The sequence below is a fragment of the Vanellus vanellus genome (assembly GCF_965231255.1).
Source record: "Vanellus vanellus genome assembly, chromosome: 19".
Lineage (NCBI taxonomy): Eukaryota > Metazoa > Chordata > Aves > Charadriiformes > Charadriidae > Vanellus > Vanellus vanellus.
This window is the reverse complement of record NC_138924.1, coordinates 12,105,805-12,131,955: the sequence shown is the minus strand read 5'-3', so window position 1 is coordinate 12,131,955 and position 26,151 is coordinate 12,105,805. Positions and strand designations below refer to the sequence as shown.

The window sequence follows — 26,151 nt, the reverse complement described above, 5'->3', positions numbered from 1 at the left end:
TCACTCAGCAGACTTCCAGAAATGCCCTGGGTGGGAGAGCCGACGATTCAATTTTGGCAGTTTTTCAAGCATATCCATGAGGACAGTGAAGCTAGGTCTCTCACTGAGATCAAATGACCAGCATGCTGAGAGAATCTCCTGCAAAGGATATTTGTGGCTCATTATCTCCACTCAGTTCACAGGTCAACTGTGCAGACCAAGGAACTGACTGAGCACTGTGATTTGTGTGAGCCCAGCCAGAGATACTGTTTAACGGAGGCTTTGGACATTCTTATAATCAAACAGTATCCTGCATACTGCTGGATGTCCGCTTCTGTATGACAGTTACAGGCAGAAGCTTAGTATCTAACCTGGTGTCCCATTCTAATCTGTTCTCTCTCCTGCCCTTTATCTTTAGAGTTATAATATGAGTAAAATAAATCTCCTCTTAAGCAGCTCCCTCTTCTCCTGATAAATAGCTTTATGGAAGGATTTCTGCAACTGAGGTACTTACATTGACTTCTTTCCCCAAACTAACAGTTGCAAGGACTTGTTTCACTCCTTCACCACTTCCAATCTGCCAGATGAGTGCCTCTGCAGGCTGGTTCTTGAAAGGCCATTCTCTTGCTTGGAGCTCATACCACACAGTCCTGCAACAGCAAGAGACAAATCAAGCCTTTGCCTGCTCTTAAGAGAAAGATACAAAGCCCTGACACTGTTTCAATTTTTTCAGGTAAGTTCTGGAAGGTGTATTAGGCTGTGCAGCAAATTCCTCCCGCCTCACACGCCTCATGCCCATGACTTTTCTAGTAGCTGAGAAAAATGTGTCCTCTCTTACCCAAAGGCATAGATATCTGCAGCTTTGGAGAAAGGCAGCTTGTCTTCATCTTTCCCAGGGGCCATCTCACGAACAATTTCAGGGGCCAGGTAGCATAACCAGTCATGAGGCAGCTTCAATTCATTCTCCCTCCTGAGTTCAAAAGAAAGAAGTGGTACTGAAATGATACTGCTTCAACCAAGCAGCAGAATACGGACCATATCTGCTTCACCTAATGCCTTGACTTTATTTACTCAAATGACTTTGCTACGGGAACTGTAGAAAGAACTCTGTTAAAACAAACAAACAAACAAAAAAAACCAAAGAAAAAGTGTGCATTCCAAAAATGTGTATGTACTAAAGCAATCAACACTCCTCACTTGTACTGCGTAACACATCAAAAATGCTTCCCTATTTGATCATTATTTATCATTCTAGAAGTGGACCAAGCATTGAAACCTCCACTTACCTTCCTTCCTGAACCACACCCGAAATTCCAAATAATCCAAAGTCAGTGATCACAACCTTCCCATTGTCATAGAAAACATTCTTGGATTTCAGATCCTTATGTACAATCCCCTTTGCGTGAAGATACCCCATGCCCTGGGAAATATATGCAGAGATGTAAACCTTTTTTTTATTATTTACAAGCCTCTAAGCCTGGGTATACTTTGCTTTCTAATACACATTTACTCTCACTACTTCAGCATCAATGATTAACAGTAAATGGAGACACAACAGTTGTCTGACTTCTGCAGGAAGGGTACAAGGGAAGTCTGCAAGGGAGCAGATCTTAAGTTTCGTGGTCAACCTCTGAATTGTTTTTCATCCTCTGCATAGTAGGGCTGCTGGAAGGGTACTCTTATGTGTATACTCTTACTCTTATGTCTGTATGTGTAAGAACAATGAACAACTGACACGAGTTTGCTCACTAAATTCACAGGATATTTCTGCCAGAAAAGAAAACAGCAGCTTTAGAAATGCTTCTTCAGTTGAAAAATATTGAAAGCAAGCACAGAAAACACTACGCAAATGTGGGAGAAAATGTCATCTACTTCAGAATGCATTAACTTAGCTGCAGTTACCAATAAAGAGACCGGGAAGGAAAGCTGTCCTGCATACCTCTCTTCATTGTTCCCTTTACCTAAATTCTCACCCCCCGGCCCCTCACTGACAAGCAAAAGCTCTGTTTCTCTCCTTATAGGCCCCTAGCTTACTGCACACTAAATTAGCACTTCTTTTCAGCCAACTTTGAGTATCTCCTGCTGCAACACCCTGTTGGGCTACAGACAGTTACAGAACCTCTCCAGCTGTGCAGCCTCTAAACTCTTGCACTGCCTAGAAAGCCGATGTCTGCGTTAGCATAATGTACCCTTACCTTAATGATCTCCTGTGCTATCTGCCTGGTTTTGTTAATATCCAGGGATATCTTGGGGTCCCTTACAAACGAGTGAAGTGTCCTTCCTTTGCAGAAGCTACAGGAAAGAGGAACAACAATCCTTAGAAAGGTTTTTAAAATATTGGAGTGAAATATGAATGTAATACTGGATGTTCAATTGGTTTTCTTATCATGTTGACAGAACCTCAGCCCTCTTCCACTGCTGAGAAATGCCATTTTGAAGAAGTTTAAGGACCCAAATGATTTACATCGGGGGTGGGGGGGTGGGATGGGGGGTGCACATGTGCCTATGGCTAAAGCATGCTCAAGGATATGCAACAAATGCTCTTTTTTTCAGAGGGCCAGTTGTTACACTGCTGCTCTGACATCTGAAGTCCAGTTTTCAAACCCTGAGCACCAGCTTAAGCAGGAAACTTCTTTTGGAACTGGCAATTAGAAATGACCGAGTGCCTCCGTGCCAGGCTATGAAAATGGCATGCCCTTGGCCTTACTTAAATTCAGCCTGCATAGAAACATCCCCAAAAGCTATTATTTAGGGGCTAAATGATCCTCATCCCAACTAAATACTGAAAACAGAAGAGAGGAGAAAAATATTAAACATTTTTGCCTAATCAGCCAGCGTCCCTAAGAGGAACAGAAAGGAAGAGATAACTGTTGCGTTATGAGCCTCACACATTGATTTATTATTGCTTTGCTGAATTGGAATCATCTGGAAGTAGATGGCAGAGGAACAGCCTGTTCCAGATTTTTTTCTGGAATTATTATTTAAGACTTCAAAAATAAAAAGAAGATTGTCAAAAAATATTGTATGTTCCCTAAAAGGAGGCAACCCTAGTATCCAAAACTGAGCAACAGAGACTACATTCATCTCTGCCACCTCCTGATGCAGTGAGAGGTGTATTTTTTAGACACCAAAAATAAATATTATCTATCTATACTATATGTATATATTAAAAATAATACTAAGATGCTATGTCCTTACCTGGTAATGATTGCTAAATGAGGAGGGTTCATGCATGCTCCCATGAAAAGTACCACGTTCTCATGCCGGGTCTGTCTGTAGTTCATCACCTCCTTTTTAAAGAGCTTGAGATGATCCTGATTGTTCCCATCTATCTCCAACAGCCTGATGGCCACTTCCCCATGCCACTTTCCCTTGTAAACCTTCCCCCATCGTCCTTGGCCAATAGGATCCCCCAGTTCAATCTGTTCAAAGGGAATGTCCCATTCTTGCAGGTAGACACTGGTCTGGCTAGGTTTGCGATAAATCATCCCTTGCAAGTGTGGCCGTCTGTTTGGTAAATCTTCCACCTCATCCTCATCATCTTCAGGTTCTGATTTATTAGTCTCTGGTTCTTCCACCTGTTCATAAAAAAAGAGACGGGAAACATATGCTGAGAGTCCCATGTGAGGGGCAGAAGCAGCCTACCAAAGCAGCAAAGGGGGTGGGATGTACGCGTTTGACTACAGCTCTAGAAATACAACTCACAGGACAAAGTCATCTCAGAAGCCTACAAAAAAGCATACATCTTCTGCATGTCAGTGCATGCAGGTGAAGACAAGAAAGGCTTTATCCCATATAGAGCTAAATTTGTAGAACCAACAGTAACATTTAGGCACTCAGCATCTCTCAGGATTTGGCCTTCAGCATGGGGCAAAATGCTAGAGACCATTCTAAAAGGAAGGGTCAAGAACCTCTTTGATCTTCAAATAAATGTGGTGGCGGGTTGTTTTGAGATTACTAAAATTCTCCTGTTAGAGAGAAGTGCTCCAAAAACCAACAAACTTGATCCAGAATCCAGTACTTTCTGCTGAAATCACTGATTCTATCTCTATTGGTTTACTCATCCCTACAGAAACCCATTTCAGTGTTCACACTACAAGCTGAACACATGCTTAGGCACTACCAAAATCACAGATTTGTGAACAGGTATGGAAAGGCTTTCCTATGCAAAACATAAGCCCCTACTTACATTTGCAGGATCTACCATGAGCTACTCTGACCACTGGTAGTTCCTACACATGCATTACTTGCAGATTTGAGGTCTGCAGAGCATTTAGACCTTGTAACTCCAGCAGCAGGCCTGCAGCTCCTGTAATGTAAAACTGGCTGCACCAAACTGAGCGAGCCAGAAGTTTGAAGTATCATCTTAGACCAATTAGAAAAAGTTAAGTATTGTAACAAGTACTTAATTGCTTCACCCTAGCTACAGAAACCATGAATTTTCAGTTGAGATCTTTGCAGTAACAACAGTTCAGTGGAACTGCAGTAAGGCACAGCTAGTCTACACTCGATTCCAGGGGCACAACTTTTTCATGGCACTTTCAACGTGGTATTTCTGATTGTACAAAAGAAAACCTACCTCTGCTTCACATTCAACTCCATCTGTGTCTGGCTGTTGATCAGCACTAACAAGAGAAGACAGATTTACAGTGAAAATAATGTTTGCATGTCCACCTGAGTTAGAAAAAAGTGAGCTGCTACATATGCCATTAGTGGAGTGGAGCAGCAAACCAAGAACAGACCTTGATAGCATTATAATAGGTCAGAGAAAAATACAATTACTGCTCCACTTAACAGATAAGGACTTTCTAACCTTACCTTAGCAAATGAGGGACAAAGACTTTGAAGTGATTTTCAATGATTAAGTGGTAGGAATTGATTTGGCGGTGGCATGGCTACATTATTACAATGTGTTCCAGTAATGGAGGCTCCGATTCCTACTACTGAAACACCGACAGTGGAGAAGTAATTATGAGTGCTGGCAATGCAGGCTAAAATCTTTTGCATGCCCTACAATTCAGATCCTTAAAAAGATGTTTGCTTGCAGCTAAGCATGCCATGCTCTTTTAATTTTAAAACTCTGTAACTTCTATTTCATCAGAGCTTTCTGATCTCAGGAATGCACACATAACCGTAACTAGATATTAAAGCACAGACTTCTTACTGTCCCATTTAAAGTAAATATCATATTCAGCTTTATAAAACTGGGAATACCAGTATCACCCTTGTTGACTAAAATTATCCTGTGAGTTCTCAGACAAGTGGTAACATAGTGCTTTCAGACCGATCTGAAGATTACCAGGTAAACACTATAAAATAATAGAATTTAAAACCATTACTTACTTAGTGTCTGCAGCTGTTTCTGGAGGCTGTGCTATATGTGCAGGACTGGGAATTTCTGGGAAAGCAGAAACATTTATGAAACATATTTTACATTTCAATCTCTTATAGAGTGGAAGTTTTAACACAGCAATAGTGATTATTTGCTTCTTATTCAGGAATTATAAACTAAACTCAACCACAGACAATAAGATTTAATACTTCTATTCACTTAAAACTATGCTGATCTTTCCTAGTACTCACGTGCCTGTGTATTGACCAAGCCCATTCACTACTTATCTGTAATATCTTTCAAGGTCACTCCTTGTCTGTGAACTGCTCACACACCTTCAAGTTGCCTTGGACAATCAGAAATACTTAAATCCTCACAGATCTAGGACATTTGAATTAATCTATACTGCAGGTCGTGCACTGCAAATGCACCTAGTCTGTCCAGCGTCACCAGTGCACAGGAAATTCAGCTTGGGGTGCAAATCCTTCCAAGATTCAGAATAAATACTCTGTACCTGGCATCCTACATCAGCAATTCTCACTCTGGAAACAAACAGGCTCTAAGGGTTCACAAACAGCTGACTGAGAAAAATTTGTATAGACAAATCCACGCATGAATAGTGTTGTACCACGATTAAATCCCATAGCAAGAGCCTCGTTCATAAAGGTGAGCTCAGCATTCCTGAACTGACAGTGTCCATTTATACCAGCTAGGTATATAAACTTAAAAGCGAGCCTTTTTAAAGAAGTACATGGCTGTGTATGGAATCCCACAGCAGAAAGCTACTGTTTTACAACTGAATATTCAAAGTTTCACCTTAGTACGTAAATCACATCACTACCGCATATTAGGAGAGACAGGCCTGAGTTATGTACTGAGATAAGAGAAAGTTTGAATTGTTTTAGATACTTTTTTTTTAAGCGGAATTATTGTTCTTGGGCAGCATGCAAAAGTTTACATACAAGTTACTTTTTGGCAGCAGAAGCTGGTTAGTAGATTTAAAACAATCAACTCACCTGGGAAGATAAATTGTTGTCTATGCTGAATGTAGTAGGCAGCTTTTTTTTTAAGTGTTTGGTTTTTAAAAAAAAAAAAAAAGCAAAAAAAATTAGCAGGAGAAATAATAAACACAAACAAGTTAGAGGATCATCAGTAAGTGCCCCATATGCATTCAACGAATTAGTCCCAACTCACTGCTGGGAAACAGATTAGTAGATTATCAGCCTGCTTGAGGGTGTGAATTTCAGCACATGCATTTCTGGAAGACTATGACAGATGATACTTATCAAATGAAAGCTATGTCTCCAATAAGCAAACAGTCTGGTGGGAAAACAACATATTCAGACTTGAAATGGCATAAGCAAATTTAGAGAACCCAGGAATGCTAAAGGCAGGCCCACGTAAAGGCTTGAGCTTTGATGCTCTCTCATGTCTTCAGCTTTTCAGAGATGCACCCAGAGAAGCTGAAGCTCATGAGTCATCTGCAAGCACATTTTTTTTATTTCAGTGAATTTGAGCAGTATGTCCTAATACGAAGTAGTTGCAGTCAAATTCTTGTGCTATACTGGCTCTGCCTCGGCTCCTTTTGAGTAGGCTAAAATAGCAACTTTCACTCACAGATCAACAGCTTGATGCAAAATACAGCAATGTTGAAGGCTGGATGCAGCAGCTATTGAGCACCTTGTGACTTCATTTACAGATGAAAGGAATTAAATTTATTCTCACTATGTTAATCTTTGCCCTTGTCAGAGATTCTTGCCTCTACTGACTTTGGTAAATACTGCACATTTGGGTTCTTAATCTGTAAAGTATGTAGGGTAAATTCTTCTCCACCATATGTGTATGTCAGTGGTTTAAAAATGAGTGTTGATCGTTGCTTATCTTTTGGAAGGGACTGGTAAAGTAATTCATTCTGGTTCTCATTTCTACGTTTTGCCCTACCAATCAACTTGCTCACGATTTAAAGCCACTGGTGACCAAACACAGAAGGCAGCATGCATTTTACAATAAAACGAGGAAAGGGAGAGGAAAGAATATAATTTCTTTTTAGTCCTTTTCAAAAAAGAGAAAATAGAAAGACCAAATCACTTAAGAAAGGTGCCAACATTCCTCAGTAATCTGTCTCCGGCAAAAGTATCTTGTTAATACCACCAAAAAATTTTGAGAACAGACCTTTTTCTTTTAACAAAGAAACAAGATACACCTTCGCACCTTGCTTAAGACACAACCATGTATTCAGAAACCTGCAACTACCTAGGAAGACTTGGTCAGCCTCTGCTTGCATAGTGGCCTTTCTGATCTCGGCAGAGGTCTCCTGAAAAAGATAAGCTTACCTGGGAAGTTAAATCGTCCATCCCTCTGGCCCATAGGAGATGGGTTTGGGGGAGGTGTAGCACTAGGAGGGTTGGAAGACTGGAAAGGTGCTGGAGAAGATGGTGTGGATGAGGTTGTAGACGAAGGATTACTGCTAGAGTCCAGATGATTTATTGCTGGTGGATGCTCCTGCAAAGCAAGGAAAGTCACTCATGAGAAAACAATAAAAAGAAAGAATTTCCCTCAGTGCTTACTGAACAAAAGAGAAAGGAAAGCTGTCCCTAGCCTTGATCATAGCACAGCTTCTCTAAGTGAGTAGGCAGCTGGAACCATGCACAATCTATGTTTTACAAGGACAATATGTCACATATCAAAGTCTCTTTGCAAAGCGAAAGCTCAAGGTGCCAGTCTTGCTCAAACCAGCAAGGTACTGCCACAACCTCTCCTTACTGTAGCGACTCAGTGACTTACACACATAAGACTCGTACCTTTTTAGTTAGTGCTTTGGGAAGAGTTCCAAATTGTGGTTCTGTTGGTCTGTCTACTGGATTATTGATATCGGAAGGGACAGACTCTGTTCTTCTTATTTTTGTTACTGAAAAACAGGTTGGAGAAGGGAGAGAAAAGCTTTAATCAGACTTTTTATTCTTGTGATACCCTCAATTACATTGAAATGCTAAGAACTGGTAGAAAATTACTTACTGGGAAGGAAAGATATTCTACAAGCAGGTGCCTCCTTAGTACATTTGTTGTGACATTTTAATCTGAAAGAGAAACATTACATGTTAAATAGCAACTTGTTCTTTCCCAGAAAGAGGAAGCCTACCCTTAATTTGTAATTCTTATGCTAAACTCAGAGGGAGTTCTGGAATGCTCCAGGCCCCAGAGCAGCATGCATTCATATGAAGAATCCTATTATGTGTGTCATTAGGCTAATGAAAGCCATATACATATCTTAGCATCTCATTTATTTTTAATATAGTTACCTTCACTGACCCTCATCCTAAGACAGAAAGCACCAAAATCTCAGCACTCTGGACTAACAACCCAGACAAAGAAGCAAAAAACTAAAATCCTTGCGGTTATTTAGATATCCAGCTCCCACTACAAGATTTGCCTGTTCAGGAACTGGCTGAAAAAATGATGCCATTGTTAAGAGAGCATGCCATCACGAGATGCTTGTCACTGGCAAACTTTAATGAATCAAACGCTAAGTTCTTCTGAAAAAGATCATCACTGTGTCCTCACCTGCAGTACTTACACTTCACCCCGAACATCATGCTTTTCTGACAGACTTGGCAAATCTGAGATAACCAAGACTTTGTAGAGAACCTAAGTCGAGACAAGAGGGGAAAAACAATGTTAACTGGTGTCTAAAGGAAAATTAACATTTGCAGGTAGTTACGGACAGGCTATATACTCCTTTAGCCCTTTCTGAAAAGGGCGAGTGGTCTTGTGGAAAAGACTTCTCACTTTCCTGATCAAAAGCAACTCAAAGAAGGCTGGCACCAACACTGCTGGCCTGTTGCTAGGTCTCCACTCTTGGAACAGGGTTGAGAGGTGACAGGGTGTGCATCTACGCATGTCTCCAGATTGTCCTCAAAGCTGCAGCTCAGCAATTACAGATCCGAAGCCTCACGCAGTCAAAGATATCAAGGTGATAGAATATCACTTCTTTTCATAAAACCCTCTCAAACTGGAATTGAGCTTCACCCCTTGAAACCAGCAAGCACTCTGAGATGGAGCAGCAAGCACATGCTCCAAGTGCAGATGCGGCCCATAAGCATGTGCTGGTGTCACTGATGTCCCTCCTCGGGGCAGCAGGACGTGTCACATGGTGCTGGTTATATTCACCTGAACATCTTTGTAGAACTGGGACCCAGTTTATGGTGGGTGGTGGTGGTGGGAGTGTTCTCTCTTTTACCAGAAAATTGGATGGGTTGGTTTGGCATTAGAACTGGCTAGCCCAGTTTGGGTTTGGATTTGGGAAGGGAGGATGCAGGAAGTTACATGGGAAGAAAAGAAAAATATATGCTCTTTCCATGCAGGGAGGGAGGAGCAGCTTCTCTTTCATTTGTAGCAGTGCAAGTGTTTTAAAAAAGGCATTGTTACACATTTGGCATGCTTGGTCCTATCATCCCAGACACATCATTGCTGCTGCTGGTATGCTAGTCACTATGGAATCATGACTCAATTGGCTTTGTAAAAAGGATTTCAAGGGCTGGACACACCAGTGATATATTAAAAAGACATTACGCTAAAATACACAGTTAAAGCTGAATTTGGCAAACGAGTCACCTGACCAAACTTCAAACCTGTAGAGTCGTCACTGCTACAAACGCACAGAACAGGACACTGTCCTGCTCCGACCCCTTACTTTGTTTCCTTTCTGGCTCCCACAGCACGTGTTGCTTACCTGTGTGTTACAGCTAAGCCAAAGTCTCTTCGTACCGTTTGAGGGGATCCTTGGGAGAGTTCTGATAGAGAACAAAGGATGTTTTAGGGAAGCATTAATCACAAGCCGGGCTTACCAGTCTAGTTAGAAACAAAGCAATGACTGTCACAGATAAGGACCAGTAGCCATGACACTGTTAGTAGCACAGCTGCGATTGGTTTGCCTTCTGCTGTAAAGCTACAGATAATCTTTTATTTGCTTTCATATGGAGGCAACGTAAGGTAAGATTGGGTGGTAGAATCATAATTCTTCCTTCTTTTTGTTAAATCATTATGTTTTACATTTAGGGATTACAGAAGTCCATCTGATTAGGCCTAGGCCATCCCTAAAACAAAGTGGAAAGTCAGACTTTACTCCCAATTGGTTTATCACAAATACCATCACCCAGTTGTCAGGCAGTGTCAGTAGGCTTCAGAATATTCTTTTACACTGAAAATTATCGTCTCCATTTTATAGACAGGGCCAGTGTGACCCAGAAGAATAAAAAATTTGTGTGAGATCACTTAGCTAGCTGATAAGTGCAGAAAGAGAGGCCTAGACTTCAAAATGCCAGTCCAGTGCTCCAACATTTATACCGCATAACTTCCTAAAAACTCTCCAATACTGACATTCTGGCATATTTCCCAAATTGAATCTATAGCCATATTGCAAATCTGGAGAAAACTCTAATCTGCAGGCATCGACACAGCTTCAAGGCTGGACACCGCCAATGCTTGCAAAAAGCCACTCTCTTTCTTTGACCCTAGATGGCACCAGATTCTTTTTTATCATTATTCCAGTGAACTTTTAAAGGCATCTGTGGTCTTCAGTGCTGGAATGACTAGTTGCTTTTCCAAGGAACATTGCTGATCTACTGTGATTATGCAAATGCAGAGTCATCTGAATTAATCATAATACAACAGTTAAGATGGCTGTTAACAGCAGTTAAGATGGCTAAATCCTTACTGAAGAGTCCTAATGAATATAACAAATTTTGGAATTGAATGGGACTTAAAAGAGCCTACAGTATAGATTTTAAAATAGACAATGTAACTATATGGATAGAAGCACCAAAATTCTTCATTTTTCTTTGAATTTATTCTAATGCCTTTTTTGTTTACTGCCTAAAATCTATCACTCTCCACAGAGAAATGCTCAGATTTCTGTTTGCATTTTATTTTACAATTTTCTTTCTATGCTTTTTCATTTCTGAAAGTAGTTCCTGGGATTTTTGTTTTAAAGGGCATTAGATATATATGTGGTGCTATAATGTCCTTATTTGGAGTTTTATACTTTCCAAGAAGGTGAGACACTTTCCAAGATGCCCATATCTCCCTACATTAGCTTCCAAGGTTACAGGTTGCGTTTACGAGACAGACACATACAGTCACACCAGGACACACATCCTGATCCCCCACAACATCCTAATCTCTCTCTAAATTGGAGAGATCTGGATTTGATGGGTGGACTGTTTGGTAGATGCGGAATTGGTTGGATGGTCATATCCAGAAGGTAGTGGTCAATGGCTCAACCTTATGCGGTTCAACAAGGCCAAGTGCAGGGTCCTGCACCTGGGTTGGGGCAACCCCCGGTATCAATACAGGCTGGGGGATGAGGGGGTGGATATCAGCCCTGTCAAGAAGTACTTAGAGGTACTGGCAGGTGAAAAGCTGGACATGAGCCAACAAAGTGCACTCGCAGCCCAGAAAGCCTACTGCATCCTGGGCTGCATCCCCAGCAGTGTGGCCAGCAGGACAAGGGAGGGGATTCTGCCCCTCTGCTCTGCTGAGACCCCGCCTGGAGTACTGTGTCCAGCTCTGGGACCCCCAACATAAGAAGGACATGGACCTGTTAGAGCGGGGCCAGAGGAAGTCCACAAAAATGATCCGAAGGCTGGAGCCCCTCTGCTGTGAAGACAGGCTGAGAGTTGGGGTTGTTCAGCCTGGAGAAGAGAAGGCTCCGGGAAGACCTTACTGTGGCCTTTTAGTTCTTAGAGGGGGCCTACAGGAAAGATGGGGACACACTTTTTAGCGGGGCCTGTTGTGATAGGGAATGAGGTAATGGTTTTAAACTAAAAGAGGGCAGATTTAGACTAAACGTAAGGAAGAAATTTTTTACAGTAAGGGTGGTGAAACACTGGCCCAGGTTGCCCAGAGAGGTGGCAGATGCCCCATGCCTGGAAACATTCAAGGTCAGGTTGGATGGGGCTCTGAACAACCTGATCTAGTTGAAGATGTCCCTGCTTATGGCAGCGGGGTTAAACTAGATGGCCTTTAAAGGTCCCTTCAACCCAAACTATTCTATGATAGCTAATACACTAAATGGCAAGGATACGTTACTGGATAAAAATACAAGTCCTAGTCCTGTAAGCCCTTCAACATGTGAATAGACTCATCGACATCAGAGGAAGCATTCCACACTTAAGCACATGCTGAAGTGTTTCTCAGAAGGTTGCATTCAACTGCCTAATTTCATTACAGAGACACTTGGCAATGAATATCCAAAGATACTAAATGGTTAGGTATGAAGTTATTTCCAGTACCAAGAAGCACCAGTAACACCTGTCTGAAGACAGAGACAAGCAATCCCAACCCCCCTGCTTTAATCCTTTAAACATCAGTATTCATCTTCCTTGCTTTTGTCTTTGGAAGAAATACCAGGTACAAAAGAGACCATGTAAACATCCTGGAGTTCTCCAGTAGGCCAAGCTCCTGTTAAAGTTAACAGAAACTCTGGAATAGAAGGCCCTAAGTGAGGATCTCCGGACGTCGCACAGGGATGAGATCAACAGATAGTTGACAAGGACAGGTTCTGTCTCAGCAATGAAACGAAGACAGCCCTGTAAAAATCTCTTACCAAACCTAGAGAGAAAAAAAAGAAAAAAAATTCTTTCAGACATTTGTATTTATGTGACAGGATACACACTTTAATAGAGCAGAAACTCCTTCCTGCAGCATTTGATGTCAGGTTTACAAACATCTCTGGTTTTGCACAGGCTCCTGAAGTCACTGCAGACCCAATACTTTCCTGCCTACAAATGGTAGTCTTTGCTGGGTAAAGCTCCAGCTCCAGTCTGTGAGTGAAGTGTACAAGACTGCACCTGAATTTTGGCTTCCAGACAAGAAGTGCTAATAAGGCTGCACAACTCAGTCAGCTGGCAGGCTCCGTAGAAGTGCCTGAATCACAGAAGTGCTACACAGCAGAACCAGGTTCTTACCACTGAATTTCAAAACAAAGCTGTGCATTGGCCATAGATGCTTACTTGCTGCATTTACAGGTTTAGAAATTTGCAGGTTTTAGTATATACTTCATATGCACTCACAGTGCAGAAGAATACTGTACTGCTTACAAGGCTACGCATTTATAATGAACTCTTTCATGTCAGTCAGCAGGCAATACAGTACTACAGCATCAAAAGCACAGCCCTTTGCTGTTAATGCTCACACCCAAAATCTCAACTCCATTCTGAGCTGGGCTCGTTTCCCTTATACAAAAATGTAATTTTGGCAAAAAGGTCCTGAATAGAACAGGCTCTAGAACTGGAGCACTGAATGCCCTTCGGTATGAACACAGCCCACCAGTGCCGGCGGGAAGGAGAAAGTGTCATGCTTACTTTATTGGAGGAACTTCATCTATCCTGTTTCCCAACTGTGATTCATGGGACTTGCTCCTTGTGAGGGTTGGAAAATTAGGTAGCAGCTGAAAAACCTTTCGGCAAGGGGGAGGAGGAGTCCGTGGTGGCTTCAACTTATGCCGTCTCTTGGCTTGAGGAGTGGTTGGTGGAGTGATGGTGATGCTGTGAGGAGTCCTTGGCGTTAACCTTCCACTGTGTGCGGGGAATGAAAAAGGGTCCAGGAGGTTTTCTGCATAGATAGAAGGTCCATGACTTGAGGCAAGAGAATCTGAAGATGGGATTGTAGATACTGACACAGACCGTGCCTGCTGGCTGTTGCCCTTGGGAAGGTGCAGTACAGAGGGAGTCCACGTGGGCACAGAGGAGCAGGGGGCTTCAATCATGTTTGTAGAGCTGTTCTCTCGGCGTGCGTCAGAAAGATTCATCAGCATATCATCTTTTAACTCCCCAGCTGTTCACCAACCGCAGCAATGTTAGTGATTGATTAAAAAGAAAAGCCAACGTACATACACATACTACATCATGCTGCTTTAGGCTGTAAAGTGGTTTGTTCTCCCCTGGTTTGCACCTAGCCAAAGAGCAAGCCTAGTTTCTCCTCCCCTGACACCCATCTAAAACATCAGCTAAAGTAACCTTTAAAACGAGAATGGCAGTAACTACCCTTCTTTCCTGTCTGTAGCTATGTGTATCAAAAGCTAAAATCAGGTCCCATGTTCTAAGATGGGCTGAGTTTTAACAGACTGGGGCCCTATGGAAGAATGTGGGATATGCCTATCTACATAAAACAGGCACCCACATCCCACTGCAAGCCTATGTGGATTTAGTGACAGTCTGTTTAGACGAATCTGTACATCCAATCTGGCACCCTGTCTGCTTTTAGAATGGACTATGGTGAAGAGAGGAAACTATTTTCTATTAGTGAACAGAACTGCTAAATACCACCTAAATTGGAAATAAGGGGTATCTAGGAGCTCCCAATACTCATTTGGCCTCTCTTCTCTCTCTCAGGCATGTGAGAACTCTGGAACTGGAACTCACCTGACACATGGAGTACTGGGGCGCTGCTGTTCAATTACAGGCAGCAGCAGCACTCAGCACAGAGTTGCTGTGTTTGTTAAGACTGTATTAGATAGAGCTGCAGCAGGGACAGACAGCTGGACAAAAAGGAACCACCACATCCTGCTGGATTGCTGGTGGAGGCCAGTACTGCCTTCTACAATGCCTAGCACTGCAGTTCAGAATGATCCAGTACAGCTTGTAGACCAATTCTGGGTAAGAATGGGGAAAAAAGGTGCAAAGGCCTGCAGGCAGCGAAGCAGGAAGGCACAGTTTATTGGAATAATTTCAAAGCCTTAATTCATCAGGATAACCCTCTGCCTTAATTTTAAGTATGTCCTTAATGACTTGAATCGAGGTGAAAAGTCAAAGCTTCAGGCCCTGATGTCCTATTGACCAGTCAGTGGCTGAAAAGAGATGATATACTTGGATTTTTAAAACTGTCACTTCTTTATAGTAAGTGAATGCCTTGACTTCTGAACAATGGCTGGTTTTGCGACAGTATGCATGGGAAATATCTGACAGCCCAGGACAAGAAAGATTAGAAAAAAGGAAATATGAAACTGAGCTGTTTGCTGACTTTTCCATTAACTAATCTTTATGATTTGTGAATGGTATGAACTGTCATGCTACCAACAGGAAACATCACCTTTCAGTGACAGATTGATAATTGCTACAAAGAAAGATCTGATGCACGTTAGAATCAGTATGCTGTGAGAAACACTCTCGTACAAGCAGATTTTACAATGCCTTTGAAAGCAGCCTGTGGAAGGTGACGGGGGAAGGCAGTGAAACAGCACTCTAGGAATCCTGAGTTGGACTCATGTTAAATAACTTGGTCAGATCCATTTGCATGCTGAAAACATGCATTTCTAATTACACAATACCTATCTTTCCATAATTTCAAGGTAAATCAGGGTTCCTTCTAGTTCTTGAATGTGCTATTGGAATTTGGCTAATGATTCTATCAATTCTAGCAGTCAAAGAAAGATAGCAGGAGGCAAGTGGTTTTAAAGAGAAGTGAATGAACTGGCACTCTACAAGGTACACAGTGATAAAGGGTTGTCAGAGCAATGTTTTTCTCTTCCAAAGCATTGAGCTGAACAATACTCAGGCTTCAGAGCAAAGCAATGCCAAACAGTATTACACCTTCTCTCTGAGCTAGCAATATTTGGGGAGGGGACTACCTACAAAAAATCTGGTTGTATTCGTTATGTCAAGGATATGTGTACTAAACAGGATTAATTGGTGCATCAGACACAACTCTGAATAGAGATGGAATAAGGATATAGTCTATTGAGTAGGAGAGGATATTTCCATTTATTTATTTACTTGATATGCTGTCAAAACCAAATTCAATCCACAGCTCTAGATGCATTTGATCACTGCAACTTCACATACATCCAAGAGCCATAACCTGATACTGGTTACAGAATACACCCAAAGACATTCTCGAGAGGTTTTTGCAGATTGTCTTATATGAAAGGCAGCAGGATGGGGGACAGATTGCCAAGAAACTAATTCCATAGAACAAGGCAGTCCGTACCTGATTCAGTCACCTTCCGTAAGCAGCTCAGTGCCCCATTGAGCCTGGAGCACTCCTCATCTCTGGCACCACATCTCTTCATTGTTTCTTTCACCTTTGACTCATTCATTTCTAGTAAGGCATCTAAGGTTAGCTCCTCTGGTATTCTCTGCAGAAAAACAAGATGATACAATTTATTTTTTTCAATATACATCTATAAATAAGACTGTTACTTGTTATTCTGATGTACTTTAAATAGTGCCACTGTCTCACTGCCTGGTCTGACTCATGATTTACTCATTTTGGTAGTGCATCTCTCTTAAGGATCACTGAGTCAGTAGCGACCATGCGGCAGATCTCACCAGTGCTCGACCTCCTCCCTACATCATGAGAGACTAGGAGTATGCTCAAGTGTGCTCTGTATTATTAGGATGTTATGGTTCTTCTCTGGTATTTAAGTTAGGATTAGAGGTGATTGAAATATTCTTCTCCCCTTGTGGAAAGGTTTTGCTCAGTATTTTTGAAAAGCTGCTAATGAAAGTTTAACTTTTTCATTAAAAATAGCAGTGAGAAACAAAACAGGCCTAAAACCTAAAAAAAAAGTCAGATAAAGATGTTTGGCTTTTGAGTAGGGAAGTGAAAAAACAGTGAGGAAAATTTTGTTAAACAAAAATAAATGTTTTGACAAAGAGATAGCAACCTCCTCCTCAAGCAATTTTTCCTTTATTCGAGAACCAGCTTTATCCATATCTTGCCTGAAAAGATATTTGTGCAGAATTCCTTGTACGTCTTAATACACCAAAGCCCCCATAGTGATAAGGTTTAGATCAGGCAGACACAAAAGATACAAGAGACTGGAAAGCATGAAAAGATCTGGTATTTCCTGACACGGAATAGAGCTGTGTCGCCTCTCTCCTCCCCCACTCAAATGTTTCCAGCGTAAGTCTGCAGCAATTGTGGTTAATAAACAAAACCAGGATATTTAGCCCAGATACCCAGGAATTTCCCTGAAAGTTTTGCCTAAACAAACCTCAGTGTTGCCTACTTTCACAATGAGATCACAAATTTCACAATTTTACCTCTTTCCTAAAGTTTCAACTCCTGGAATCAAGCTATATAAAGGGGTATCAACTTTTATTTGAAGGGGAAACTCAAAAGTGTCTCTCTCTGTGCGGAGAAACAACAAGCTTGAAATCCTCTGGATTCTTAAACCCCGCTTCCAACTATAAATCAAATTTGAATGTTGTTGAATGTCCTTTAACAATCACATCTTAGTCCAGACTCGTGCCTTTGAGATCTGATGCATGACTTTTGATTTTAAGTGTGACAGTGCTAGAAACAGCCCTGACCTTTGGAGCTTTGTAGGTCGTAACACAAAGAGTAATCACATAGTTTCCATTTTTAGTAACTGTTGCATGTAGCAAATAAAAAGAATAAATTAAGAAAGGGCAGAAGTCTAAGAAATGCATCCTGCATCTTCTGTCACATGCCCTGAACCGGATGAAACACAAAAACACAGCTGACTCAAGGAGAGGCCAAGAATTTAAATGAGCAGTGAGCACAAAGCAGGTTCATAGTAGAGCCAGAGTTCAATGAAGTTTGGGTAAATTTTCTTGCTCTTCTATAATTCATATTAGCAGAATAAAAAAAGCACAGATATCCCACCTGACACTGTATGTTGTTATTCATTTTTCTGCACACCCACACCACCAAGATGCAGGAGTACGACTGCCCTAAAAGCTTGTTCCTGAATGACTTCCACTTGGGTAAAATGCAGGAAGCACAAAGACTCCAGCAAAAATGCAGTGCAAAATCTGCTGTCCTGGGATTCCTAACCTGATATTACACTCCAAAGGACAAAAATCCCCCAGGGATTCAGATAATTTGAAATGAAATTGGAATGGGTCTCCACAACTCAAATATCCCAGCACAAAGCCAGTACAGGTTTGCTCACACAGATTCCCAGTCGAACTGAGTTGATAACAACAGAATTAAACCAAGCCTTTCTTATAGTCAGTTACTTCCCCAGCACCCCCTGAATTCCTCTCCCTTGCACTCAGCCGGGCAGTTCACAGAAGCATCTTTGTTGAGCGGTATCACAAGGGTGGTTCTGCAACGCCAGACGCCAGCCTCGAAGAGACACAAGCAGCTCTAAAAGGGATAGTGACTGAGGGCAAACAGCCATGGGGCGAGTTATAGCATAGCACAGGAGAAACTTTTCTACACCACCACAGGTGCCCCTGTGCTCTGGAACAGGGACACAGTAATGCTTCCCCATTAAGCATAAGGGAAAGCCAATGTCTCTTACAAAAACATTTATCCCATTTCACACTTTTACATGGTCTTAGAGTAAGCGGGATTACAGCGATGTCATTCTCGAATTATCTTGAAATATTTCCTCACCCCCACCACTCCCCACTAAGAAAACAACCAAGATTACGCAGCCACTGTTTTAAGCAGCAGCGTCATTCCAGATCCCAGTATAAGCTACCAAGTCACGTTACCCAGCATCACCTCACTTCCCTATCCTTCGCATGACACAAATGTAACCAGTGACTTATTAGAGCTATTAGTAAGTCAATCAGTAAAGTGGAAGAGACTAAGATTTCCAGGAGAAAGCAAAGCTTTTCCACCACAGCCACTTCCATGGCACAGGCTTTAAACGGCCAGCGCACGCAGCTGAAATGCAGGGTCAGCTGGGACGGGACTGGTCGCAGCACCGTTGGGGATCTGCTTTCCCCGATGCCTGCCCTGTGGCAGGATCCAGAGCGGACAAGCACCACTGACCTGCAGTGTTAACACTCAGGGTAGTGATTGGCACAGGGGGTGTCAAGGCTTGGCAGAAACGCTAGTGAGCCACAATGCCCCATAAAATCAGGTGTGGCATCAAGATACTGAAAAATGTTCTCCCTGTCCAGTTTAGAGATCACAGGAAATCAGTAAAGCAAATCCCAATAAAATAATTTAAAAAATCCCAAAACACAGAGGCTAGAAAAAAAGGAGGAAATTAGTCTGGTGTGCGCGCGTGTGTTGACCCAAGCAGCCAGGATGCAGTCAGGTTCTCTTCTGCCTGTTCTTTTACAAGGAGGGCAAAGTACAGCAGTTACCTAGGGCAGATGCCACCGCACCTTTGAGAAGAGCCTTGTACCTGTACAGTTAGTCCTCAGTGGAGTAAGGAATGGGCTATTAGGCCTTTGGACTGAAAAAACTGAGCATATACTGAGTGTATGCTTCAATTTGTATCAATAAGGTGGAATTGGCTATTTTAACTGACCCCAAATTAGTTCTCCTGGTTGTGCTAGTATAGACAAGGATTAACAGGAATTCCCATTGCCTACTGTAAGAGGTATGTGCAATGGCATCTGGGCTCAGCTCCTGGTTGTAACAGCACACACACTCACTGCCCCCAAGGCACAACTCAAGAACAAAATTGCTGAGCTCACAACCAGTACAGATGCCTGAGGACGGCAGGGAGTGTGGCAGTACTCACTGAGGCGGTACTCACTGAGTGAGCCTGGTGTGGCAGTACTCACTGAGTACTCAGTACGGTGTGGCAGTACTCACTGAGTACTCAGTACGGTGTGGCAGTACTCACTGAGTGAGCCTGGGACCCACACAGTGGTGTTCCAAGCCCCACAGGCCCTTCTCTCATTCCCCGAAGGGAGCACAACCAAACATGTCCTGGCACAGGGAACTTAGCTGTCATCTTTGTCCCACGGCAGCTTGATGGTTAAACTGCAGGACTGCCTGTTCTTGCAAGTCTGATGGTGTTCAGAGCTTTTCTTTTTCAAAGATCAAACCCCTGTAACCAGGAATCCCCAGCTTCCACTTTTAAATTTCAAGCCTTCCTGGTTGCAGAGAAAAACCTCGAAAATATTTTTTTTTAAATTACAAAATATCCCAAACTACTGAGCTTTTTAGAAGTGTTAGGGCATTTTTTCCTTTGTCTCATTCATTTGCAGGACACAAACACTATGGAGGTCTTGATCACCCCTAAGCTGACTAGGTTCACGTCCTTAAGCAAGTCTGTGCTCTACAACTCAATGTGTGGCCTGCCATGAAAAGCTGGAATGGTTCACACAAGGCACAACTGAGCAGCAAAGGGCAGCCCCAGCTCTCCACTGTGAACTTTGCTCTGCATCCCTACCACGGTCTCACGCAGACACACGCCCCGACAAAGGGCTCAGCTTGCTGCTAGCTTGCCCCCTTCCTGGGTCTGCACATAAAGTCCAATCTACTCTTTTGCTCAATAGTTTAATTTTAGAATAACAGAATAGCAAGTTGTAGGAAAGTATAAGCACAGAAAAGGAGATTATATTTAAACAATCCCAATGACCTTGAGCTGGGAGAGCTCAGACTTTCTGAACCTGCTGCCAGCCCCCATGACACGCGACAAAAGAAATAAGCCTTAAAAGGGGAGGGGAGGGGGAGAGGGGGGGAAGTAAGAGGCTTTCTTTAAACAGCCACTCATGTGCTGCACATATGTGGTGGCTTAATATAAAACTGGTCAACCTGATCCCTGTAAGATTGGCCTGATATGATTTAGCTCTGTTAGCTCCCCAGCCAATGTGATAATGATGAAGGTCACAAGTTCAAGATGGCTCTTAAAACAGGTTCAGTTGCTGCGGATGCTCTGGCTCAGCTGTTGAGCTGGGGGGAAGAATGTCCCCTGCGAAGTGCCCTGACAGTGTCCATCTCAGCAGAGCATGACACCCACCCCTCAGTGCAAGGGCAGTTCTGGGCCCTTGCAAAGAAGTTACTCCCAATCTTCAGCACTGACGGTGAGAATTGTGGGTCCAACAGACCTCTCCTTATCTGCTTCCTCATGAGTGCTGTGGCTTCTAAAAAAATACAGCTTTAAAAAAATGCAGCTGAAAGGCTCACATTAGGGCCAGCTAAGCACCACCTCCCTGGGCACACCTTGTCTTGACTACGGAATGACAGGGGAAGCTGCAAGATATTCAGATACTACTCTAATAATAACGTCAGATTAAAAAAAAAAAAAAAAAAAGAACGAAAGAGCAGAAGACAAAACCTGCTTTCAACCTTTCAGCATCTCAAAACTGCCAGCAAAATCTAAAGCCTTACTCACCACACACATTGCTCAGCAGAAGTGATGCTAAAAAGCCCAAACCAGGAAATTATTCCTCTCTACAAGAGGTGAGAGGACTTCTCTACAAAGCCCTCCTGCTTATTAAACATACAGACAGTGCACTTCATGGTACTCATGTTTAAAAGAGAGGAAAGCAAACCACAGTGTGTCCAAGAAACCACACAAAGGTTAGTCTCAATTAGTCAGGGTGAAGCATTCACAGTAGCGTAAGGTGGTCTTTAATCTTGTCTGGTGTCCAACTTAAATCCCTGAAATGTGGCAAAAATGCTGGTACCTAACACAGTAGATGGGTTATTTTTGGTAGTTTCCTCCCTGCAGATAAGCCTACGGAGCTAATGCTGCCTGCTAGCACTGCAAAATCAGTCTGACCTGCTCCTCAACCTAGTAGACAGGGCTCTTCCTATAAAGCTGGACAGTTGTCAAGGCCCCAAATGCCTCCTCTTAAATCAATACATTCCCTCACCAGTCATCCTCCTGTAAGGCAGCAGATGCTAGAAGAGAAAGCCCATTACATAAGGTGCTTAAATTCCCACTGATAGCCCTAAGCAAAGCATGTAAGGATGCTCTTAAGAACATCTTGTGCCTGCTAGTTGTTATTTTGCTCTGGTTTTCTGGTGTCCAGTGAAGAAGGTACTGAAAAAATGTTGTATTATTAAATTTCTGGAAATTTTATGGGCATTCTGGAAAGCCTCTCATATGAAATTTTTAGCTCCTGCATTAAGCCATGAGTATACACAGGCTATGGTTTCACACAACATCTCCCTCTTCACTGTTTCACCTCTCATGCAACGGGTAGGGTGGAGAGAAGCCGACAGTGTCAGGACGTTCCCATTCAGTTTGCTCTTTGTGGACAGGACAGCTGCTGTCACTTACTATTTTTCTGTGGGAAAACAGAGGTAGTGATTGCAGCATTCACTGCAGATCCTGCAGGGTAGCACGAGCCTGGTGCTGACCTCATGCCATGACCCATTCACAGTGAACAAGGCTGCAAGGGGCACCTGGACCCCCTGGCAGGGGAAGGGAACCCTGGCAGTAGTAGAGAATATTTTCCAAGAGTTGTTTACACTGGAGAGGGGCCTTCAGCTAGAACATGGGATGGAGTTTTAGATCCAGGAAGCCTGCAGGACAGAGTTAATTTGCATACACACAATTAGCACATTCAGGATCTCTGCTATCTAGCAGTCCAGTCAGGGCTTCTGCTGCCAGACCCATGGAAATCCCCAGCAAATGGCCAAAGTCCTCATAGATATGCTGACAGAAAAAGATGAGAGGATACAGCCGTGGAAACCCGATAGGCTTCGGCAGATCCGCTACTTCTATTCCCCTAACCAAAGTAAGGATGCTCACACATAAACCACACACTTTTCCTCCAACAACCGATCAGCACAATCTGCTACAAATTAGATGACAGTCCACGCAAGTATAACCATCTGCCATGGTCTCACCGGATCAACCCTAAGTCAATGCCTCATCCTTTGCAGACTTTTACAGGGGCAGCAGGAGACTTAACAGACAATTCCCACTCAAGGCACAAACCTTTCCCGCTCCACTCCCCAGTGTGCCAAGTGCTGCCCCTGGCTTGCTCAGGAACCACTCCCGACTACTTACAAGATATTAGGTCTTTGGCATAAATACTAAATGGGGAATAAGACAAGTTTCACAAGCAAACAGGAGTTACTACGAAAAAACATATGCACTGGGAGTCAAATACATTCCCCAAGTGGAACAGCTGTAAACCAGACCCAACCACAGTACTGTTTCATCTGCTCCCACATAGTATCCCTGGTGGCAAAGTTCTGCTTATAGCCAGCAATCACCAGGGCAGGATTTGCCCCTCCCTGTGCATGACAGTTATCTACTCTAAAAACAGCTTTCCAAACTTGATTGACTGGAACCCCTGCTACACGATGAGCAGGGCTGGTTCAGACACGTTTCAGAAAATGATAAAGGGATGACTGTGTTCTTAAGTTACTTTTTAAGACGGTGACAAGTTATATGTGAGAACAAATATAATAGTGACGTTTCTGGGAAGAACAAGAGTAAAGATAGAGAGGAATTTTTTTTGTCCTAAAGAATATAAACCAACAGAAATTTTTTAATCTCTTGGTTTTTGTAGACATGCCCTAAATCCAGAACCTCGTAACAAGCCCTGCAAGAGACTTCTTCCATCAGCCTAAGAGCAGGGACAGTGTGCTGTTCACATCCTCTTTCACCCCTACTCCCCTGTCACTTCTTGACTCCAACTTTAAAAAGCAGCAGGACAATACAGATCAGTATATTTTTCTAGGTCCATTTTCAGAGCAACTTTTACCCACTGGAGACCACTACATAGCTTAAATCTATCTTCTTTCTGTATGGTTCCTTGTCCTGCCTTTTCTAGTTCTCAGTCTAAGTATCTCTCTTCCCAGTTTCAATCCACGATATTTAACCATTTGCACATAATTTTCGGTATTAAACTACACGTACACAGTGCTGACCAATCTCTATGACTCCTAGCCAAAAAACAAAGACTTCAGCATTTCCTAGAAAAATACTTTAAAAGAAAGTTACAGAACAACATTAGCCCGGCTCCAAAGCAGAGCCTGCTCCACACTAGCCACCGTTTTCTATGATAAAAATCTGTCTGGCAACTGATTAGAGGAACAATAACAAAGAAACAGAAATAGCACAAGTTGGGGTGGGGGTTCAAAGTTTCAAAGTTTCCTTACCCCTCAGAATTGTGTATTCACAGAGAGCAAACAGGATCACAAACTCGAAGCTTGCATTCACCACCTACCTCCAAGTCTGCTAGGTCCACACGGAACAGCCCTTTCACTCTGCGCAGCACGACCGGCTGACTGTTATCCATGTTCACAGGAGTTTTAGCTGTTGCCCAACGCCATAAACAGTGCATTGTTACTACTATAATCTCTTCCAGAACTAAAGGATTTTACAAGCAGTCATTATTCTTGTTTTAAATATAGGTTTTCAAAGAAAGAAAGGAGCCCAGCAATTACAACAGCAAGAGCTTTCAAGCTTCACAATGTCTAGACCAAGTCACTGAGCAAAAATACTCTTCACTCTGGACTAGAGGAGTCAGCAGATATTCTAAATTAGAGCCGGTGCTCTATTTCTGACAGGAGAGCCTGGGAGTTTCTGTGCTTCCCTGCATGGCAGCTTTATTTGGGAGAGGACTAGGGGGGAGAGAGGGGAGGGGAAGAGAGAGAAAAAGAGCATTGTTTCTCTAACCACTGAGCTTAAAAACTGCTTGCAAGCAGGTTGTTTTTCAAAGGTGTTATGTCACAGATTAGCACAATCTTGAAATACTCCTTCCAGCAACACTAAAAATGCAAAGGGAATCAGAACCATTTAAAAAAGCAAAAAAAAGACGAACTCAGGTCTTTGTCCTGATCTGTCCCTGACAGGCAGTGGGCCACAGGAGAGCCCTTCACCTGCACACACCTCCCACATTGTACCCACCGTTTCTCAGAGGTGGACAGGGAAGGGCTCCGTTGCAGCAGTTCTCTGAGACTTTATAGGGAGTTGGCAACTTCTCCAACTAGATTAAAAGTCTCACGAAGAGAGGGCTATGAGCCTAACACAAACACACTATTACAACGTTCATGGAGTTTTCCTTCTCTCTGTAGCACTTTTTGGAAGCATTAAGAAGGCAATCCAGTCTGACTATTTCAGTTTTACAGACAAGCTAACAGTATCTCAGAGATGGGAAGTCATTCTCCAGTGTATCTTGTACACCAGCTGCAGAACAAGGTATGGGACTCAAGCTTCCCCGTTTTCACTGTCTGACCTACCCAGCCATCTCTTTGAAGGCTCCCTAATCACCTCTTCTCTCCTCAGTCATGTCACAGGCAGCGTGCATAAAGCTAAGGGAAATCATTATATACTTCTTAATAGCTAACCTATTAAAGCTCCTTCTGTCAGCAATTTCCATTTTGAAAGCATTCAGCTGAAATGTGGTTCACACACTGTATGAAATCTAAGCAACAGCAGGAACAATCCCATGACACCTGTAACATTTCTGAAGGACAGCTCATCACAGACAAACATCTGCCCTGTGCTGTCTGCTGATGTCCATGCCACTAACACCGCCAGTGGCTGCACTGCTATTTTCTAAGCAGTGAAATGACAGGACAAAAAAAATCACTGCAAGAACAGAGCAACTGGTTTATTAGCCCAGCTATTTCCATTTGCCTACTCAAAAGTAATTTTAATGACCTCAATGGGTGTTGCAGCTCTCCTGTCCAGCTACTAGAAAATGTTACAGAAGCTGTCTGCAGCTGCATGAAATGGATGCAGGACTTTTAAAAAATAACCATACATTTGGAATCACAGAGGAATTTAAATGCTTTGTACACCTCTTATATTTCTGTCCCAAAGAACAGAAGGAACATAGTTCATTAACTGGTCATTGCTTGGGAGGGGGTAGCAAGAGAGCATGAATAAAAATAATAAACAGATGGAAAATGTTCTCTTCCTGCCTCTGACCAAAACCAAATTTGTTCACCCTTTTTAGTGACCACACATACAGAAGGGCAGACTCAACCCTGTTTGCTCCCTGAATTAGCAGAATGTGGCAGATTTGAACTGTCCTTCCCTCCCTCTTCCTCCATCCCTTCTCTTCACCTCTTCCCTTCCCCCAGTTCTGTAGGCATCACAAAGGATTTTAAAAAGGACTACAAAGACATTCTTTTAGGCTCAGGCAATTCCAGTAACCTTAGAAACCAACAGTAGTTGGGAGCCTGGCAGTTTGGCCACAACAACAGGC

At 42.7% G+C, this 26,151-nt stretch overlaps 1 protein-coding gene across 1 annotated transcript; it reads right to left on the bottom strand.

The window, feature by feature from the left end:
* KSR1 (kinase suppressor of ras 1) lies at window positions 1-24,455 on the bottom strand (the record flags this gene model as incomplete). Its single annotated transcript, XM_082493208.1, has 18 exons — window positions 24,163-24,455; window positions 16,295-16,442; window positions 13,672-14,143; window positions 12,915-12,919; window positions 10,041-10,101; window positions 8,873-8,956; window positions 8,327-8,388; window positions 8,113-8,219; window positions 7,645-7,813; window positions 6,328-6,369; window positions 5,323-5,377; window positions 4,559-4,604; window positions 3,178-3,557; window positions 2,175-2,271; window positions 1,266-1,399; window positions 818-949; window positions 494-629; window positions 1-138 (listed from the first exon to the last, which is right to left on the bottom strand). The coding sequence occupies exons 1-18, from the start codon at window positions 24,277-24,279 to the stop codon at window positions 1-3; spliced, it is 2,385 nt and encodes a 794-aa protein (XP_082349334.1). The 5' UTR covers window positions 24,280-24,455.
* Window positions 24,456-26,151: the final 1,696 nt, after the last annotated feature.